This window comes from Rutilus rutilus (assembly GCF_951802725.1).
Source record: "Rutilus rutilus genome assembly, chromosome: 1".
NCBI classification, from domain to species: Eukaryota; Metazoa; Chordata; class Actinopteri; order Cypriniformes; family Leuciscidae; genus Rutilus; species Rutilus rutilus.
In genome coordinates, this window is record NC_140209.1 from 73,521,561 (window position 1) to 73,541,286 (window position 19,726).

Here is a 19,726-nt window from a genome sequence, read left to right on the forward strand (position 1 = left end):
TAAGCCTACTGACATCTTTCCGCAGTTAAAACTACATTACTTCTTATGTTCATTCATGTTTATTTGATGCTATAAATTAACTAGAAGGAAGAGATGATCGGTTCACGAGCAGCTTTAACTGAGGCACCACAGCGATCTGTCAAGACACATTACAGAGCCACAAAACGGTTACGGTAGTCTAAATTTCTTTAAAAATGACCAAATTTTAACGTTGAGACTTTGTTTAATATCAAAAGTAACCTGGACTGTCTTGTCTGTCAGCGTGTTGTCAGTGTCTCTGGTGCGCGATGTTTTTCGTTTGGCGTGAGCGCGGTGTAGCTTGTCGGACATAGCAACAGTAACTAAAGGGGCCGGGTTTTTGCGTTTTTTTTTTTTTTTCAACTGTTGTTCTTTGACATTTAAACATTTAAGTCAGCCATTTCGTTGGATTTTAGCTAAAAAATGTGGCGGCACATTACTGGAGTGATAAAGAAAGCATCTGTGAAAGCAGCGCAGTTTTAGTGTTTCGGAACGTATATGTGGTCGGAGAGAAAGATGAGACTACCCTTCTCTGACTACGTTTGAATGTGTGAGTTAAGTATTAAACTGTTGGTGAGATGAGATGAGATAATGCAATGCTGACATAGGCTGCAGTACAATGACAGTTGCACAGATGTCGGGAGTTGGGAACCGGTGAGAAAATGTCCGGTAGCCTACCCGGTAACTTTACCAGTAATAACCATAGATATCATATAAAGGCTAGATGTCTTGTGCGCGCTGCTGGCCAATGGAGGTCGACGTCCGCACACGGCGGCCATCATACCACAGTGTGCTCGCTCACTCGTAACATGGTGCATGTACTTTTAAATAACCATGACTTGCTCAGAGATGTAGCTATGACACTGCATACATATGAATAATTATAACATAAATGTTCAAGCATTCGGAATTATAGCCACGTTAATAGCGTTAGTAAGAAACCAAACCGTTTGTAAATCCGTCAAGATTTCAGCGAGATAAGAGGATTTGTGTGCGTGCTGATCACTCACCTTAATTCACTGCTCCACTGTGGTTAGATGGCCGCCGGTGATGCCGGAAGTGACTCCGCCTTAAGACATCTAGCCTTTATATAATATATGGTAATAACAATATTAATTTAGTTCTGCTTAACGGTTCCTGAACGCTGTAACTAACAGCTGCCCAGCCATCAACACAGCCGCGTGTGATTTGTTTTTAATACGAGCTGCACTAGGTCTATATCTGTATTCTAAGAGTTATTATTACTTGTATGGATCTCGTTAATAACTTGACAACACTTAAATGTGTATTCGTACAAGTTAAAGAACAAATGTTTGTGCAATTCCTTTTTTTTCACCTTTTATGAGACCAAAAAAAAAAAAAAACTGTCTGGTAAAAAGTCACTGTGGCGGGTGGTAAAAAAAGTTAAAGTCCGCGTGAACCGGAAGTTGCAAACGACTTTTCTCCAGTGAAAAGGCATATTGAACAGAGGGCAGGGTTTTACACTAGCGCTCCTCCTCTCCATCTCTCGCTCATAGCAGACTAACGGTTTGAGGGGAGTGGTTAAGCGTTTCCCAAACCATGCAGTCAAACCTACGTCGTCAGAGAAGGAACTCCATTCCAGTCCGGAAGTAACTTTTCAGACTTTGATTAAAGATTACGACGGCAAACCATTTTTTTCTGTGTATTAACTTGCACGGATTAATTTTTCACCACAGGACTAGTAATATGCGCTAACAAATTAAATAGGGTCAATTTTGATTTCATTTGGACTTTAACTTCAAGCCCTGATCATGGGATAGTAAAGTGTTCATCATATGCGCACTTCAGAATCTTGCCGGAAGTAGTAGGTCATCCGGGTACTTTTCGCCTACTGTTTTTCAAATTCTATGATTTTGGACATACTACTCTGCTCGCATACTGTTTTTCGCATACTATATAGTAGGGAAGTTGATTTAAAGCGGTTTACCGCTATACCGCGGGAATTTCTTGCTTTTCATCCGCGGTAAGAAAAAATCCATACCGTCCCAGCCCTAATCATGTTAACTGGGGGCACGCGCGTGCACGCAGATTTTTTTTCCAGTTTTACCTGGATTTCCAGCAGATGTTAGACGGCTACAGATTCGTCGCAGCCATTTTTCACGGATCCATGATTAAAAACGTATGTTTCACCAGTTGTATACACACTGGTATGCATAATAAAGCGATTTGTTTTTGAAGTGTATATTCCTGCGTGTTTGACGCAATTTCAAAGAAGTTTAGCATACTTTAGTGTCAAGCTCAGAAACCACGCCTATGTTAACATGGGGCATTCGGTTTCATTGGATGAACAGACTTGTCAGCGCACTTCAGAAGACTCTTCTCAACATTAGTGTATTATATTTTCTGTAGTGTGTTGTCATGAGTTCTAATCACAAATAACAACAGATGTAGATTAAATGAAAGTAGCTAGACTACCTAAAAGAAGCATAAATTGCAAAGTCATTTACATTTTTTTCCAGTTGCATTTATTGATCTGCATATAGCCTAATTTTATAATGGATCTATTATTTTTTATATAAAAACACTTATCAGCTTATTTTACTCTGCTGATTATATTAAGATCTCTTTTCTTTACAACCAGCTCTGACACCTGTATCCTTTTCCCTGGACATAAAGCAGCTATGCTTATAGGGTCATGAAGTTAATTATCTCATGAACTTGTAACATTCAACAGATTTATAAAATAAAAAATAAATAAATAAAAACTAATTTTGACTCTTCTCCTTTCAGAACAATTCTATATAGCAAATATAGTAATATTGAATTGTACATTGTGTCAAGCTTTCCTGTAGCTCAAACAGTAGAGCGTTGGCGCTTACAACACCAAGGTCATGGGTTTGATTCCCAGGGAAAACAAGAACTAATAAGAATGTAAATGTGTAGCTTGAAATGCAATGTAAGTCGCTTTGGATAGAAGCGTCTGCCAAATGTGTACATGTACATTATGCTCAGTAGGAGCATGAACTTGAATGTTGTGTATCTAATGTCTTGCATTGGACATGTAGAACACTTTGTCTTTAGTGATTAAAGTCCTGTGAAAAACACTGAGAGGCAACCACAAATTGTATTACTGAAATAAGCAAAACATATGATATAGTGATAATGAATTATTACAAATATATACTGATATTCTCTATGGCTAATATACTCATAGGCCTACATCACTAACCTCTTAATCATTTGTCACCTCACACGAATAGCATGACCCTCTCTAAAACAAGAGGAAATGCTTTATTGTTTACTTTTTTGCTGACCTCTTTAACAAAAGAAATATTACACAATCTATTTATGTAATATACATTTAAATTATGCCAGTTCTCTTCATTTGACTGGTACCATGAATCTCATTAACATATTCGCTTTACTTGTTATGAATCATCACATCATGTGCTTTCATTATTGTTGTCTGCTAACCGTTAGGAACAGATTAAAAGGTCTATAAATTAAGTGTCATTGTTGTTAGGCCATATACTGCCACAGCAAATGGATGCAATTAAAGTTAGACAAATCAAAAACTTTGCAGGATAACCAATATCCCGACCGCTGCTCAAGAAAGGAGCGTGATTATATAAAGAGGAGATGTGAAAATTTCACAATGAAGGGTGATGGTGTGTTAAATTGTTCTTAAAAAGATAATACAACTGTGACATTTATTTACTAATATAACTACATTAGATGGAGAGCAGCATAGGTATTAAGGCCAAACTGGCCAATGGGTAAGAAAAATGTATACATATACATTACAAAACAAGTAACTGTTCTTCATAAACATGTAACTTAAGTCTATAGTTTGTTCTCCCTTCCTTAGATTGAATGTTCAGAATGTTGAAGGTGGGACTGTGTGGTCAGATCTTCCACTGTTGGCAAATACAGCTGTCCTGCATGCACATTTGCCTATTTTTTTTTGTTATTGTTGCTTTCATACCTGTTAGCTAATAAATATGTTTGTTGAACATTCCCTGAATAAATGCTGTGGGTAATTCACTGGATCCATAAGATATGGCTTCTCAATTTTCAACACTCTTTAGGAATATTTATGGAGTGTAACCTACTGTATGCTTTATGCTTTAATTCATTCCTCAGTAACATTAAAATAAATAATAAATAAATGCTTGACATCCCTTTTACCACAGCAGTATTGCTGCTCAATTTAAATTAAGCCACAAATTGGCATCATAACAATAATCTGCGAATACACATGCACTGCAAAGACACAATGTCAATAGCATGATTTATTTAATGTACTTACAGTTGTCGTCAGATATTCAATTTCATTGAAACGAATGTAACAAAATAATGTGGGCGTGGTCTGTGTCGTAAAATCTTCCCTTAAAGGAGAACTCCGGTCAATTTTGACATTGAGCTCATTTTTTTGTAAATTTGGAGTGCTGTCAGTACAGAGAACAATGACAAAAATCGGTGTTGCCTACACCGTGTTATCCTCTTTTTAAAATTTGCACCCTGTTGACTTCAATAGGGCAAGTTTTATACCTGCTTTTAGCCTCTTAACATCCTTGATGTGTCATTACAAGTGCACAGCCATGTGAGTGATTCCTTCAGAATGAACACGGGTGAATACATACCTGTATTTCGGTCGAAGTCCAAAGTAGTCGATTGTCGAGTTCACGCGCGTGATCATACGTACTAAACCTATGCGCGTGAACTCGACAATTGATTACTATGGACTTCGACCGAAAACAGGATGTAAATACAGGTATGAGCGCTGGCTGAAATAACATCATTTTTATTCATATCTTTCACATCTACTGCAGTCAGATTGACCGCGTGTTCACTCTGAAGGAATCACTCACATGGCTGTGCACTTGTAATGGCACATCAAGGATGTTAAGAGGCTAAAAGCAGGTTTAAAACGTGCCCCATTTAAGTCAACAGGGTGCACATTTTTTAAAGAGGATAACACGGTGTAGGCAACACCGATTTTTGTCGTTGTTCTCTGTACTGGCAGCACTCCAAATTTACAAAAAAATTTGCTCAATGTTAAAATTGACCGGAGTTCTCCTTTAAAGGCGTCTAAAACATTCAGCGGAGCAGCGACAGAGTAAACAACAGTGTCCCAATATGATACAAACATTTACCAATAACGTGGAAAGCTTTTAAATCTGCTCAGAGAAAGATTCGCTGTGACCAGTGTTTGGAATAACGCCGTTTAAAAGAACGGCGTTAGGTAACAACGTTATTTTTTCAGTAACGGGGTAATCTAACTAATTACTTTTCTCGTCGTTACAACGCCGTTACCATTACAGGACGTTAAATGCGGTGCGTTACTATGCATTGATTGAATAAACTGTAATCCGAACGCACCCCTGGCTCGCACAGCGAGTGAGGAGGTGGGTTAATAATGAGGTAAGCGATTATGATTGGATAAGGCAGGGTCATGTGTTTCATGGTAGCCAATCAGAGCCAGTGTTTTTACACACACGCCAGCACACGCGCCACACACACACACCAGCTAAACAGATTCGATGAAGCAGCAGAGATGGCGAGTCAGTAGCAGTCTATGGTCAGGAGCAATCCGATGAAAAGTTGGCATTTTCAAGGTGAAGATATAAGCACTACTTCAAATTCATTGAGGTCAAAGGCTAGAACTAGGAGTGGAACGGTACATGTATTCGTATTGAACCGAAAGAGAGAGAGAGACTCGCGGGCGCGATTGAAAAGTTGCAAAGTGGTTACATTTGTGTGTGTGTGAGAGAGAGAGAGAGAGGCGCGATCGAAAAGGCGCAAATTGTTTACATTTGTGTGTGTGTGTGTGTGTGTGTGTGCACAGCAAAAACTCCAGTGTTAAATTAACACTCCTGGGAGTGTATATGAGTCCACACTCAAGAGTGTAAAGTGTTAAAATATGAGTGTTAAATTAACACTCAAGAGTGTTAAAGTTAATGAGATAATTAAGTGATTAATTGAGTGATGATTGATCATTATTGAAGACACCTGATGTTAACAAGCAGAATCACTGAAGGAGAAAATCTAAAATTGTAAGCCACCGTTATGGTGATCAGTGTTTGCTTTAGTTGGGCTCTTGACCCTTATATGCTTACTTTAGTTTTTGTTGGGCTGTTGTATCTGAGTTATAACTGCCAGATGAACAAAGAAAAAAAGTGATCTGATGGTGTTGGTTATATTATGACAATCATCATTTGAACTTGATCACTGAACTCATTAAGATCATGATTTCTGACTTAGATTTATGTTGTTGATTACAGCATAACTGTGAATCTGCATAAATATCCAGACTTTTAGATATAATACAAAGGATTTCTTAAAAGTTGTTTTGAAAAAAATAAAATAAAAATCTTTCTTTTAGGCACACACAGACGTCAAGATTCAGCCTATGCATCTCAACAATGGTGACGAGCAGAATATTCAATTAGGAAAAGTAAATTACATAGATAATTCAGATCATAATTGATTCATACCGCAATGCATGATGGGAGCCATTAATGAGTTGTGATTGGTGGCAGCCACTGCAACATGCTTTATTATTGTCACCATTGTTGAGATTCACAGGCTCATTATATATGTATGTGTTTCTAAATAAATTCATTTGAAAGTCTTTTGATCAGAACAATGTTTATTAAATGTTTTGGATTATATGAAAAATACTGAAAATCATATGCTGTAAAATCTCAGAGTTGCTGTAATCAACAAGTTAAACCAAACTATCTCAGTAAGTTTAGTTTTTCAGATCACAACATGATTATGTCAAAACATAACCAACACCATCAGACCCCATGGTCTCTTTGTTCATCTGACTGTTATCAATCAATAACAGCAGACAAGCAAAATTGAAAGTAAACATATAAAGGTCAAGAGCCCAACTAAAGTAAACACTGATCACCATAATGGTGACTTACAATTTGTGATTTTCTCCTTCAGTGATTCTGATTGTTAACATCAGGTGTCTTCAATAATGCTCAATCATCACTAAATTAATCACTTGATTACCTCATTAACTTTAACACTCTTGAGTGTTAATTTAACACTCATATTTTAACACTTTACACTTTTGAGTGTGGACTCATATACACTCCCAGGAGTGTTAATTTAACACTGGAGTTTTTGCTGTGTGTGTGTATGTGTGTGTGTGTGTGTGTGTGAGGCGCGGACGCGATCGAACAGTGGAAACAAAAACATAATCCGTAATTTTGTTTATACAGGACATTCAAACTGCAAAGTGTTTAAGTTACTGCTAATTAAAATTTTAAGGAAAACAAATATATTAATCTTATATAATGTGCACAGTCAGTGCACTACAAATAAACTGGTTCAATGCCTTTACTTTATTAATAAAACTTTTAAATAAAAAGTTGAGAGAGGTTGATTTAATTTGCAGAGTTAAATGCACTTTATATGGTGTAACTGTTTACTTTTCTTACAAAGATAATGCTTGAAGTGCAGGATAAACCTCTTGCTGTCTGTCGACGTGCAATAAATATTTAAAGTTAAACACCTGTCTGTTCTACTCATTTCAACTGACTTGTGAAAACTGCTTAAAAAATCCAAATTCTTTGACATATAGCAACTTTTTTTTTTTACAGTAACGCAAATAGTTACTTTCCCTGGTAACGAGTTACTTTTATTATAGAGTAATTCAGTTACTAACTCAGTTACTTTTTGGAACAAGTAGTGAGTAACTATAACTAATTACTTTTTTAAAGTAACGTTCCCAACACTGGCTGTGACGAATCTGTCACCGTTCAACATCTGCTGGAAATCCAGGTAAAATTATCTGCGTGCGCGCACGCGTCCCCAGTTGATCCGTAACACCGGCGCACTGGCAAAGGTTAACAGGTTAATAACACAAAATTAAAAAGGTGATATCAAGCTTTAAATATTTGATTAAGACAGACAGTTTGATCATGGGTCAATAATTATATCAGTTTCTGTAGAGGCAGAACAATGTTTTATATCTGACATCAGGATCAGAACTGTTTATAACTGCTTTCAATTTAATCTTTGTATTTCACAAATATCTAATTTTGGTGCAACATATACTGTAACTTGTAAAAACCGAATAAGTGCATTTTAAAAGTCTGTGATCAGTATCTGCCTGTAATAAGATCCACTGAAGGTAAGTTGACTGAACGCTAGTGATGGGCGCTTTCGAAACACACTTCATGAAGTTGTGAAACCTTTACAAATCTTTTGTTTCGGATCAGTGGTTCAGAGTGTGTGTCAAACTGCCAAAGTCACGTGATTTCAGTAAACGAGGCTTCGTTACGTCATAACTGTTTCCAAACGTTTAAAAATGTCAATGGTTCACCACTGGGGGGCGATGATCTCTGTGAACACATGAATCATGCAGATTCACTGAGATTGAACAAGTGTCTGTGGGTTTTACCTGATCTCTGATCAGTTTTATACATTTGTAGACGTTTTAATTAGACATTAGTATAATTAAAAGGAATAATAGTAGTTAATAGTCTCTTATTGGCCTGTTTAGCTGAGCCATCCATAAAATACACCGACACTGCCTCACGGTGCAGCACTAAAGCAGATGAACTACCTTTTACAAAACTTGTTTGATTGTCTTCTGCTTAAGGAAATACTTTTATTCCTTAATCTGATCATGTTAGTTTATACAGTTATTCTTTGTTCATGTTAGTTCACAGGGGATTTACTAATGTTATTCTGTTAACTTTTGTATTTAAAAATGTATTAGTAAATGTTTAAACTTAAGGTTATTAAATGCTGTATAGTATTGTCCATCATTGGTTCATGTTAACTAATGTAGTTAATGTTAACAAATGAAACCTTACTATAAAGTTTTAGCAAGTAGACAATGTGTCTGAAAACAACCGACATAAACACATTTGACCCAGTGAGCAAACCAAGGGTAACATTGACATGAAAGAACCTTAAAGATTAAATGAAATGAATGTGTAAACTAACATAAATAGATCAACGCTTTCAACCTTTGTATTGTTACAATGTTGGTAGTATTTTTACCTTTTTACCTTTACCTTGATATCCCTGTTTATTTGTCAGCAAAAATCTGCTGGATGAAGATGAACACGTTAGTTGATCATCATAGATCTGAGTCATTTTCTCTTTCTGTCTTCAGTCTGAGGAACTGCAGAATTACAGAGAAACAGAGTCTCATCCTGACTTCAGCTCTGAAATCAAACCCGTCACACCTGAGAGAGCTGGACATGAGCGAGAATAAACTAGGAGACTCTGGAGTGAAGCACTTATGTGCCGTACTGAAGGATTCACACTGTAAACTGGAGAGATTGAGGTCAGTCACATTCACATACAAGAATCAAAATGCTTAAAATCACTTCAACAGTTTAAACTAAAACACTTTAACATTGTATTTGTGCAAACTTAGTATTTTGTGATCTGGTGAAATAAAGATGAAGATCTCTCTTCCTCTCTCTGTTTTATTTGCTTATGAAGATGATGTGACTTTACAGAATAAAGAGTTTTCTTTTCTTCTGTCTTATTTTCTTCTCTCTCTCTGCTAATGTAGTTTAAGCTCCTGTGATATGACAGATGAAGGTTGTTCTGATGTGACTTCAGCTCTGAAATCAAACCCGTCACACCTGAGAGAGCTGGACCTGAGCTGGAATACACTAGGAGACTGTGGAGTGAAAAACCTCAGTGATCTACTGATGAACCCACAACTCAAGCTGGAGAAACTACAGTTAGTATCATTATACTGTACAGCAATTACAGTGTGACTGAAGTTTATTTATTTGAAGACAGCAGGGCTTATGTTTCATTGTTTATTGCAGTGCACTTTCTGGGTTTCCCCTATTGCTCACAGGGGGTAAAATTGGGATGTGAGTGTGCCGTACGGACTCTTATTCTGGCTGTACTGAAGACGAAGCGGTTTGACCAATCAGATGAAAGGGGCGTTTCAGCGCCGCCCACATGTGCAAACGAAATATCAAAGCCATAAACCGATTTGTAAACCACAAACGAAAAATTTGAAATTGAGCCGAAATCTCATTTTCCGTTTATTAAACTAAACGAAACACCGAAGAAGCGATCCGTCTTTTCATTTCTCGTTATTCCATTCCAAACAGGAAATGAAATGATCAGATGATACACGGTCTGTGTATCTTTTGGTCATTTGATTTCCTGTTTGGAATGGAATAACGAGAAATGAAAATCAGCTCGTTTATTCGTTTTTAGTCTAAAGTTCCATTAAACATGAAAACCCAACAACCCAATGGGAATATACCCTTGTTGTATAAAACATCCAGAGGTGGACAATAACAAAGTACATTTACTTGAGTACTGTACTTAAGTACACTTTTTGAGTAGCTGTACTTTACTTGATTTTACTGTACTTGAAACTGATTTTCGTTTTCAAAGTTGGGTTTGGTCTTCTAAATGCGAATTTTGCCCTTGTTTTGGTGCACACTAGCTTATAGATAACAGTAAGGCTACTGTAACATATTCATACTAAAAGCCAACAAACTTTAAATATGGCACTATTTGAGGGAACAGCCATTTGGGTGTCCGAAACCATTGTGGACGTTATTGAGTGACTTATTCAATCTCACATTCAATCCCACTACTGGAACTGTGTTCTAGAAATAAATTTGATATTGTATTGAGGGTTGGAAGGCAGTAGTATTACACACAACAGTGCAGCAATAATAAAACAATGCATTGACATTTACTTTTGATACTACTTTTAAAAACGAGTAGGCTACTTCTATACTTTTACTTAAGTAAAAATCGGTCTTTACAAATTTTACTTGTAACGGTGTATTATTTGACCAGTTGTATCGGTACTTTCGCTCAAGTAAGGAAGTTGTGTACTTTGTCCACCTCTGAAAGCATCTGTTCATATTCTGTCATTACACAATTCCAATACGAACAGCACCGGGAGGCGTCTGGAGTAACTCTGCACTGATCAATCCGCATTTTTAAGCCAGGTAATTTTACAGTAGACTCATATTCAAAATGTCCTACTCATATAACGCCAACGACCACACAAATGGGCTTCCTTTGTGAAATATATAGCAGACCACCGTTTTAAATGACAGTTTAAAAAAGGTGGTCTGCTATTTTTCTCAAAGGAAGCTCAGTCAGTCAGACAGAGTGATAGATAGATAGATAGATAGATAGATAGATAGATAGATAGATAGAACTTGTAGGCTATAGCCTACTTGAAAGGAAAACAAATTTGCAGAGTAAAAACAGAGTTTGTGTTTTTGAATCATATTTTTTTCCGTAGTTGGCTACATCTTAAAATATAGAGCTCATGACAAATAAAAGTTCCAGATGGACAAACATTAAAAGCAAAAACCAGTGTGAATAACAATATCTTAAAATAAACTAGAGAGTGGATACACAGATATGGCCTATTTATGAATGAAATTAATGCATTTATTTGTCATTTAAAGGGGTCATGAACTGGATTGTTTTATTATTTTATAATGTTGCCTGGGGTGCCCTTATAATGTTAGTATGATTTTTACATAAAAAATTGTCATAATTTATAAATAAAAGCCATTTTTCCAAGCCTGATTTCAGCCTCAGATTTGAACGCTCTGTTTTAAGGGGCGTGTCTGCTGTGAGACTGCAGTGCAAACGCCCACTGCTGTGATTGGCTGACATGCTTGCATATGAAATAGCTAGTATTACATGAACTCTCTCGAAAACTTTTACTACGTTTTTACTATTACAGCTATCGAGATTAACAAATCGTGAAAAGTATCGTTTAAAGCATTATATTTAAATCTATTCCATCACATGAAAGGTTGCAGCATGATGAGCACTGAGCAGATGACAGACAGTCTGTTGATCGCGTGAATAAAGATCTTATCATTGCAACGCAATTTTTGCACTCTCACAAATGCTTACACCAAATCACAATGCATACACGATGTGAATACACAGTAAGAGCTTCGTTGTGTAGTGTAACAGTGTCATTATTTCATCACGAGTTTGGTAAGTGTCCAGATAAGCTCTTGCGGCTCGCGCTGTGCTTTGATTGACAGCTTGGGCGATTGGAAAGGGATCGTTCTTTGATCGCTTTGTGTATAATTTAATAACAGTTTAAAAAAGATTATTTTCATAATACTACGAGAAATTATGTGAAGTTGATCGTTTAGTCACTGATGCATAAACAGTATTGAACAATTTTAAGAGAAATATCTGAACTTGAATAATTACACAGAAATCACTGATCGCAGATCAGGCATTAGAATACACATGGTTACTTACATGTTGCTGGCAGATCCGTGTCGGGAAATTGTGATTGACTGATTTAATAAAGTTTAACCATGCTGGAATCCAAAGGAAGCTTATGCAGACTGTCTTCTTCCACAAACAGGCACTGCACAATATTTAGTAAACAGCATGTTTATTGCTTGGAAGTAGCTCGATCCGGTTTAGCAATTATCATGTCCTATGTTATTTAGCATGTTTGGGCGAATCGGTGGGCGGGGCTAAACAGGCCGTGTTGAAGTAGGCGTTGATCTTCTTCTGTGGAGGCGGTGTTTTATCCTCTTTGACGTCATAGTTCCCCACTTTGAAAAACGAGTCGTTTGCTGAGCCTGATGTCTATAAAAGCTTTTATTGGACTAACAAGGTAGTTTTCAGTTCTTAAAATTACAGGATATTATTATAGTATGATGATCTCTTATATGTCAAAAGCTCAAGGAAATTTTGATTTCTCAGTTCATCACCCCTTTAAACTGATGCAAACAGGGAAAGAGAGTAGAAAAGACTTATTATCCTGTCGCCCCCTCTAGTGGACAGCATTGAGTATTACGGCCTTAATTGCTCTGATAACGCAAGTCAATAGATTTTTTGGGAAAGTAAGTCTGACCAGTTAGAAAAGATATAAGCGAGTCAGACCAGTCTGAAGGTCTGAGCAGAGTTTGGTGAAGCATTAAAGTTCTAGGCGGAGTCAATTTCTCATAATAATAATAATAATAATAATAATAATAATAATGATGTTCAAATATGCTGGCTTTCTTAAGTCAACATAATAAAGAAAACTCAGAGAAACATCGACCAATTCAGTATGTAATAAAATTGTATTCGTTTTATAATAAAACTATAACATTTTAAAGGCATGCCGTGCTCTTCAACCTACATGATTTAATTAATCCCAAACCTGGTAATTTTGTCAGTATTAATGTACGTTCACTGATTCTAGCTTCTCTCTTTTCTGTCTCTTTCTTTTAATGTGAACTGAGTAGGCTACACATGCTTACATTCATAAATATAAACTTTATTTCTATTCAATTTTCAAAATTATTTATAGCATACATATGTCACACACGCCTACCTGCCTTTTGATGTAAATAAAAGATGAGAGAGGTTTTTTATTTCCACTCCCCTTTTATCCAAAGAGACGGAACTTTTGCACTGTATTTATCAATGGGAAATACATCATGCTAAAATAATCTGTCATATGTGGCTCACATTAATGGGGTCGCTTGCAAGTCACAGCAGCACGAATTACGTGACCAGCAACATATTTCTGCTTCCAATATTGTGCGTAGTTAACAGTGAGTGGTGGTTTCAGACATTATTTTATTAAAGTGCATTTGTCAGTGCCACACTCGTACTGACTCTTATTCTGCCTGACAGAAAGAAAAGCTCGTACTGAAGGCGGAGCGTTTTGACCAATCAGATGAAAGGGGCGTTTCAGCGCCACCCACATGTGCAAATGAAATATCGAACCCATAAACCGATTTGTAAACCACAAACGAAAAATGAAAAAATGAGCCAAAATCTCATTTTTCATTTTTTAAACTAAACTAAAAACGAATAAACGAGCTGATTTTCATTTCTTGTTATTCCATTCCAAACAGGAAATGAAATGATCAGATGATACACGGACCCTTATGTTTATTAAACTAAACGAAACACAAAATAAACAATCCGTCTTTTCATTTCTCGTTATTCCATTCCAAACAGGAAATGAAATGACCAAAAGATACACGGACCGTGTCGTGTGTTCATTCGTTTTTTGATTTAATATTGAAAGTAGAAAACGAGAAAACACTTCCTTTTTTGTCTTTTTATTTTTTCAAACAAACTAAAAACAAGTATTCAGCTTGATTTTTCACTTTTCGTTCTCAGGTAGAAACATTTATAAACAGCTTGAATATTTGATTTCTACACGTAGGCGGGAATGAAACGCTCCTTTCCTCTGATTTGTCAGCCGAAGATCAAACTGTCCCGTCATCAGTTCTTCCTCAGCTCCGCTCAGCAGAATAAAAGTCCTCCGCTGCTGCAGTTGTACGAATTCTGAACGCGTTTATTGCAACTACTACATTTAATCTTTTTCTCATCAAACACCCAGACTAATGGCTCGAAACGACCCGCACCGGGGAAGAGCCTCGACAGGGCTTTCTTATGAGGCTTTCAGTTCTCAAGTGCCAGGGGGTCCGTGAAATAATTTACTATAACCTACTGTATTTTCCGGACTGTAAATTAAAGTCACGTTTTTATCATGAAACACGTTGTGATTTATTCCAGAGTGACCTAGGCCTTTACAATGCATTTAACTTAGTTCACATAATCTAAATGTTGACTTTCAAAAGTAGACGCGCCAAGAAGACTATTCGCTGTATTTTGGGTTATATATATACAGTATATACTTTTTTTTTTCATCAATCTCTTTATTAAATTTTGAACATGAAATAAGAACAAAGTTCCCCTTCACATACAAAGAAAAAAAAAAATACAAAAACATAAACACCAAGAATCAACAAAAATAAACGACAAACAACATAGTAACAATGAAGGAAAAAAAAACAACACATTAACTAATAGCTGTGAGTGACGGTCCAAGAACTACTACCCAGTCATTTGCAGCAAAAAACTTTAAAGTTTACTCAGGATTGTCTGGGAAGGTCAACTTCCCAACATATTCAAAAAAAAGGGGGTATATATATATATATATATACTTTTTAACCACAAATGCCCGTCTTGTACCATCTCTGAGATGTGCCACGTATTACATCATCACGTATTACATCATGTCACGCTTCACGTCATCAAAAAATGTGTTTTGGGGTTTCATGACCCTTTAAAAATGAAATGAAATGAATGTGTAAACATGAATACATCAACAATTTCAACCTTTGTATTGTTACAATGTTGGTAGTATATTTAAATGAACAATGTGTAGTCTTTCTCCATGTTACCTTTACCTTGATATACCTGTTTATTTGTCAGCAAAAGTCTGCTGGATGAAGATGAACACGTTAGTTGATCATCATAGATCTGAGTCATTTTCTCTTTCTGTCTTCAGTCTGAGTGTATGCAGAATTACAGAGGAACAGAGTCTCATCCTGACTTCAGCTCTGAAATCAAACCCGTCACACCTGAGAGAGCTGGACCTGAGTGGGAATACACTAGGAGACTCAGGAGTGAAGCACTTATGTGCGGTACTGAAGGATTCACACTGTAAACTGGAGAGATTGAGGTCAGTCATATTCACATACAAGAATCAAAATGCTTAAAATCACTTCAACAGTTTAAACTAAAACACTTTAACACTGTATTTGTGCAAACTTAGTATTTTGTGATCTGGTGAAATAAAGATGAAGATCTCTCTTCCTCTCTCTGTTTTATTTGCTTATGAAGATGATGTGACTTTACAGAATAAAGAGTTTTCTTTTCTTCTGTCTTATTTTCTTCTCTATCTCTGCTAATGTAGTTTAAGAGGCTGTGATATGACAGATGAAGGTTGTTCTGATGTGACTTCAGCTCTGAAATCAAACCCGTCACACCTGAGAGAGCTGAACCTGAGCGGGAATAAACTAAGAGACTCTGGAGTGAAAAACCTCAGTGATCTACTGATGAACCCACAACTCAAGCTGGAGAAACTACAGTTAGTATCATTATACTGTACAGCAATTACAGTGTGACTGAAGTTTATTTATTTGAAGACAGCAGGGCTTATGTTTCAGTGTTTATAGCAGTGCACTTTCTGGGTTTTTAAACTAAAACACTTTATTCTCAATATCTCACAGTGAGTCTGAGTTCACATTATATTTGTGTAAAATTCTTCATATTCATGATTTGTTTGTAAGATAATCTCTCTTCCTCTGTTTGTATCTTTCTAGTCTATATCGCTGTGGCATTACAGATGTTTCCTCTCTAACTCAGTCTTTGACTAACTCAAAAGCACTGCAGTTTCTAAAAGAGCTTGATCTGAGTGACAATAATATAGGAGACTCACAGCAGCGGCTCAGAGACGAGCTACGAGACTCAAACTGTGTCCTGAGGTGAGGAAACATCACTGAGATATTAAAGAGATCTTCATTTACCTCTGATATGTGAACAAACCTTTCAAACATTCGTGAAAGGAAATGATCATTAAGCTTTATTGCAACAAAAGGTTTGTGTGAGAACAAAATGTGAAGTTATTGAAATGTTTAACACAAAGGAGGAAAGAGAACAAAAGCTCACTGTCACAGCTTTATACATTGTCGTAGAAATTTTAAACTATATTAAACTAACCATGTTTCTAACATCTAACCTTATTTAACATCTAACATCTGAAAACTAGAGGACAAACGGCTTTAACTAAAGGTTTGTGTTTGAACTCAAAATAACATTTGTATTTGCTCCCTGTGGTTTATTCCATACGCCGTACATTCATTAGTTTCTCCTTTACAGAGACTCAATAGGAGTCGCACCGACACACACACACACACACACACACATATGAACATGATTCATGCTTTACATCTATTATATTTAAAAACACAAATATCTATCCAAGATCATGTATTGTCAGTAATTAATCTGATTACAGGAATTCAATTTAACTTATTTTTACAAAAAAAAAAACAGTAATTGAAATATAATAATTTGCACTTTGTTCCACTGAACTCTGATTGTTTTCTCTTCTGTTCCACTTTACAGAGTATATTAAGATCAAACACCAAACTCTGCTGGATGTGTTATATCGTAGTGTGAAATGATCATGAGAGGAGCAGAAACCATCAGCTGATCCACAGAAGAGTCTCACTACTGTCTATGAGGAGAAATACATGTGTAAATGTGTTTCATAAAGGTGGAAGAGACTCAGACTTCACAGTTAAATAAAGCAGCGTGTGTGTTAGCATGCGTTTTAGAAACATGATATTGAATGATCAATGTTGGTTTAGTATGAATAATAATTATTTATAATAATTAATATAATAATTCATTATTATAAATATCTATTTAGTTTTGTGTGAAATCCAAATTGTGGAATTGGGAATATATTGTTGATTCTAGTTTGTATATTTCATTGATATTTTATGTGAAGTTGTACATGTTTTATATAAAAAAATATTATTTATAGATTTTTTTTTGTAAAATCTATGTTTTGGAATACATTTGTGACTCTGATCTGTTATATATATATATATATATATATATATATATATATATGTGTGTGTGTGTGTGTGTGTGTGTATATATATATGTGTATATAAAATTGTGTTGTGTATTTTTTTTGGTGAGATATGTCCTCTATATTTATCAAACAATTTCTTCTCTCTTGTGACTATTCTACATTACTACTCTCATTACTAATTGTTGTTTAAAAGGACTGTGAGTGTGTTTGCTACACCCTGGCTGTGTTAGAAACCGCATATTCACTGAGTAGGTCCTTAATTTCAATAAGTACTTGCTTAACGAGCGCTAAAAGAGTAGATACTATATAGCCTGATCGCGTTAAGTATGAATGCGAGCCGTACATCATCCGCCATGTTGAGGTTATCATGTGACCTACAACGTTATCACAAGCGCAACAACTTAAAAGATATGAGCGACAGCTTTAATTCATCTATCTGTAAATATCCTGATATTGATGAAACTTGCACATTTTGTGGTTTTGTTGAAGAATCAAGTGCCCATTTATTTTGTGATTGTAGTTTAACCAATACATTTAGGGTTGATTTAAGTTATTATATTTTAACCCTATAATGTGACCCACAGTTTTATCCTCAAAGATATAATTTTTTTATTACGAAAACCCAAAATCGTCATCTCTTGAATATGTTGTTAATTTCTTTATTTTATATGCAAAATGTTTCACCCAATAGCAAAAGTGGCTTAAATCTCAACATGTTTAACTCGTTTCATCCCTCAGGTTTATAAATAATAAACTTTTTTTTTAATGTATTATGATCAATTATTCAAATATATTTAACCTTGTAATTGTGCTTTTTCCCCTGTGTATATAATCTCATACTATGATAAACGCAAACCCATGATATTTATGTTTTCTTATTTTGTTTTGTTTATTGTCATTATGATTGTTCATTGTTAAAGAACTGGAATCTTTCCCTGATCTTGTATGTAACTATAAGTTATGAGTGACAGGTGCACTAACACTTCATAACATCAGTAACTCGCCAGCCTAGAGCAGTTCTCCTCAGCGTGTGTAATGTGTGTAATGTCTGCACAGAGGAGACGGGCGGCTGATGATCTCGCCTTTGGAGAAAACTGATGATTTTATACTCCAAAAATGTAAATATCCCTCCTTAAAAATAAAGATTACCCCAGAAAGAATTGCATTGCTAGCCCACCCCAACACTTACACACAATTATAATGATAAATGCTGACCAATACACTTAATTATATTACTTTTTTAACTGAAAATTATATATTTCAGTAAAAGAAACAAAATGTCATTTGTTTTGTCATATGACATAGATATGCATAAATACACACTAAATAAATGCAGTGAACACGTCTCAATTTTCAGTCTAGCAATGAATTAATGCATATATTAATGAAATAATTATATTTTATTTACTGACAATAAGAAACATGAATAAATGAGTAAAAGTGACCATCACAATAAACAAATGCATGTACAAGTCAACAACACACCAAACAAAGCTTTATTCAAACTTATTGTTCTAGCAATTACATATTTCCAGGCGGTGAACCCCACATCTCACTGCCATCTCAACACAGCGGTTCTCATTCTGTGTGTTTATTCTGATGAATCAGCTGACCACCGTTCCCACCTTCACCTGTCTCTGCCGTCCATCATGTCCCTCAGCGCTGCAGTCAGACTCAACAACACACACTCCTGTGAGACTCAACAACACACACTCCTGTGAGAGAAGCATAGTAGAGCGAGTCTTTAACATGCTGAACACACACTGACTACGTTTACATGCAGCCAATAACCCGTTCAAAACCGGGATATTAGCAATAACCCGGTCGCGCACGGCCATGTAAACACCGGCAAAAACCCGGATATGCTCATATCCCGGTTTTTAAAAACCTGGATATTACCCCTGGGGTACCCCTTTTCTAACCCGAATATTTGGTCATGTAAACGCGTATCGGCATATCCCCATCAAAAGGAACATTGATTTGTGTTCTGCGCATGTTCTATTCGCAAGGAATCTTGGTCTTTTGAGTAGAGACGGCGCATACAGAAACCCACGTGCAGTATACCGGAAGTAAACAAGAAGTAGAGGTTAACATGGCGAGACGCAGCACAGCACCACACTTTTGGAGCGAGAAGGAAAGCGCAAACAAAGGCGATCGCTATCTGCCCCGAACTATTCATTATCCGCGTGCTGCTGCTGTTGTTGTTGTCTTTGGATACAGGAAGAAGAATTGGAAATGACGCATATTGCGTCTTAAGGTTGTCCGTACGTCCTGACGCTAACCGTGCGTCGCCGTTTAAATCGGGATATTCCCAACTGATTACAAATTCCA

General features: G+C 36.2%; 1 protein-coding gene across 1 annotated transcript in view; it reads left to right on the forward strand.

The window, feature by feature from the left end:
* Window positions 1–19,726, forward strand: part of LOC311305800 (uncharacterized protein) — a 1,224,369-nt gene that overhangs the window by 157,129 nt on the left and 1,047,514 nt on the right. The window contains exon 4 of the mRNA XM_084433678.1: window positions 9,125–9,298. Coding sequence (XP_084289804.1) covers window positions 9,213–9,298 — 86 coding nt within the window. The 5' untranslated portion in view covers window positions 9,125–9,212. The remainder of the gene's footprint in view (window positions 1–9,124; window positions 9,299–19,726) is intronic.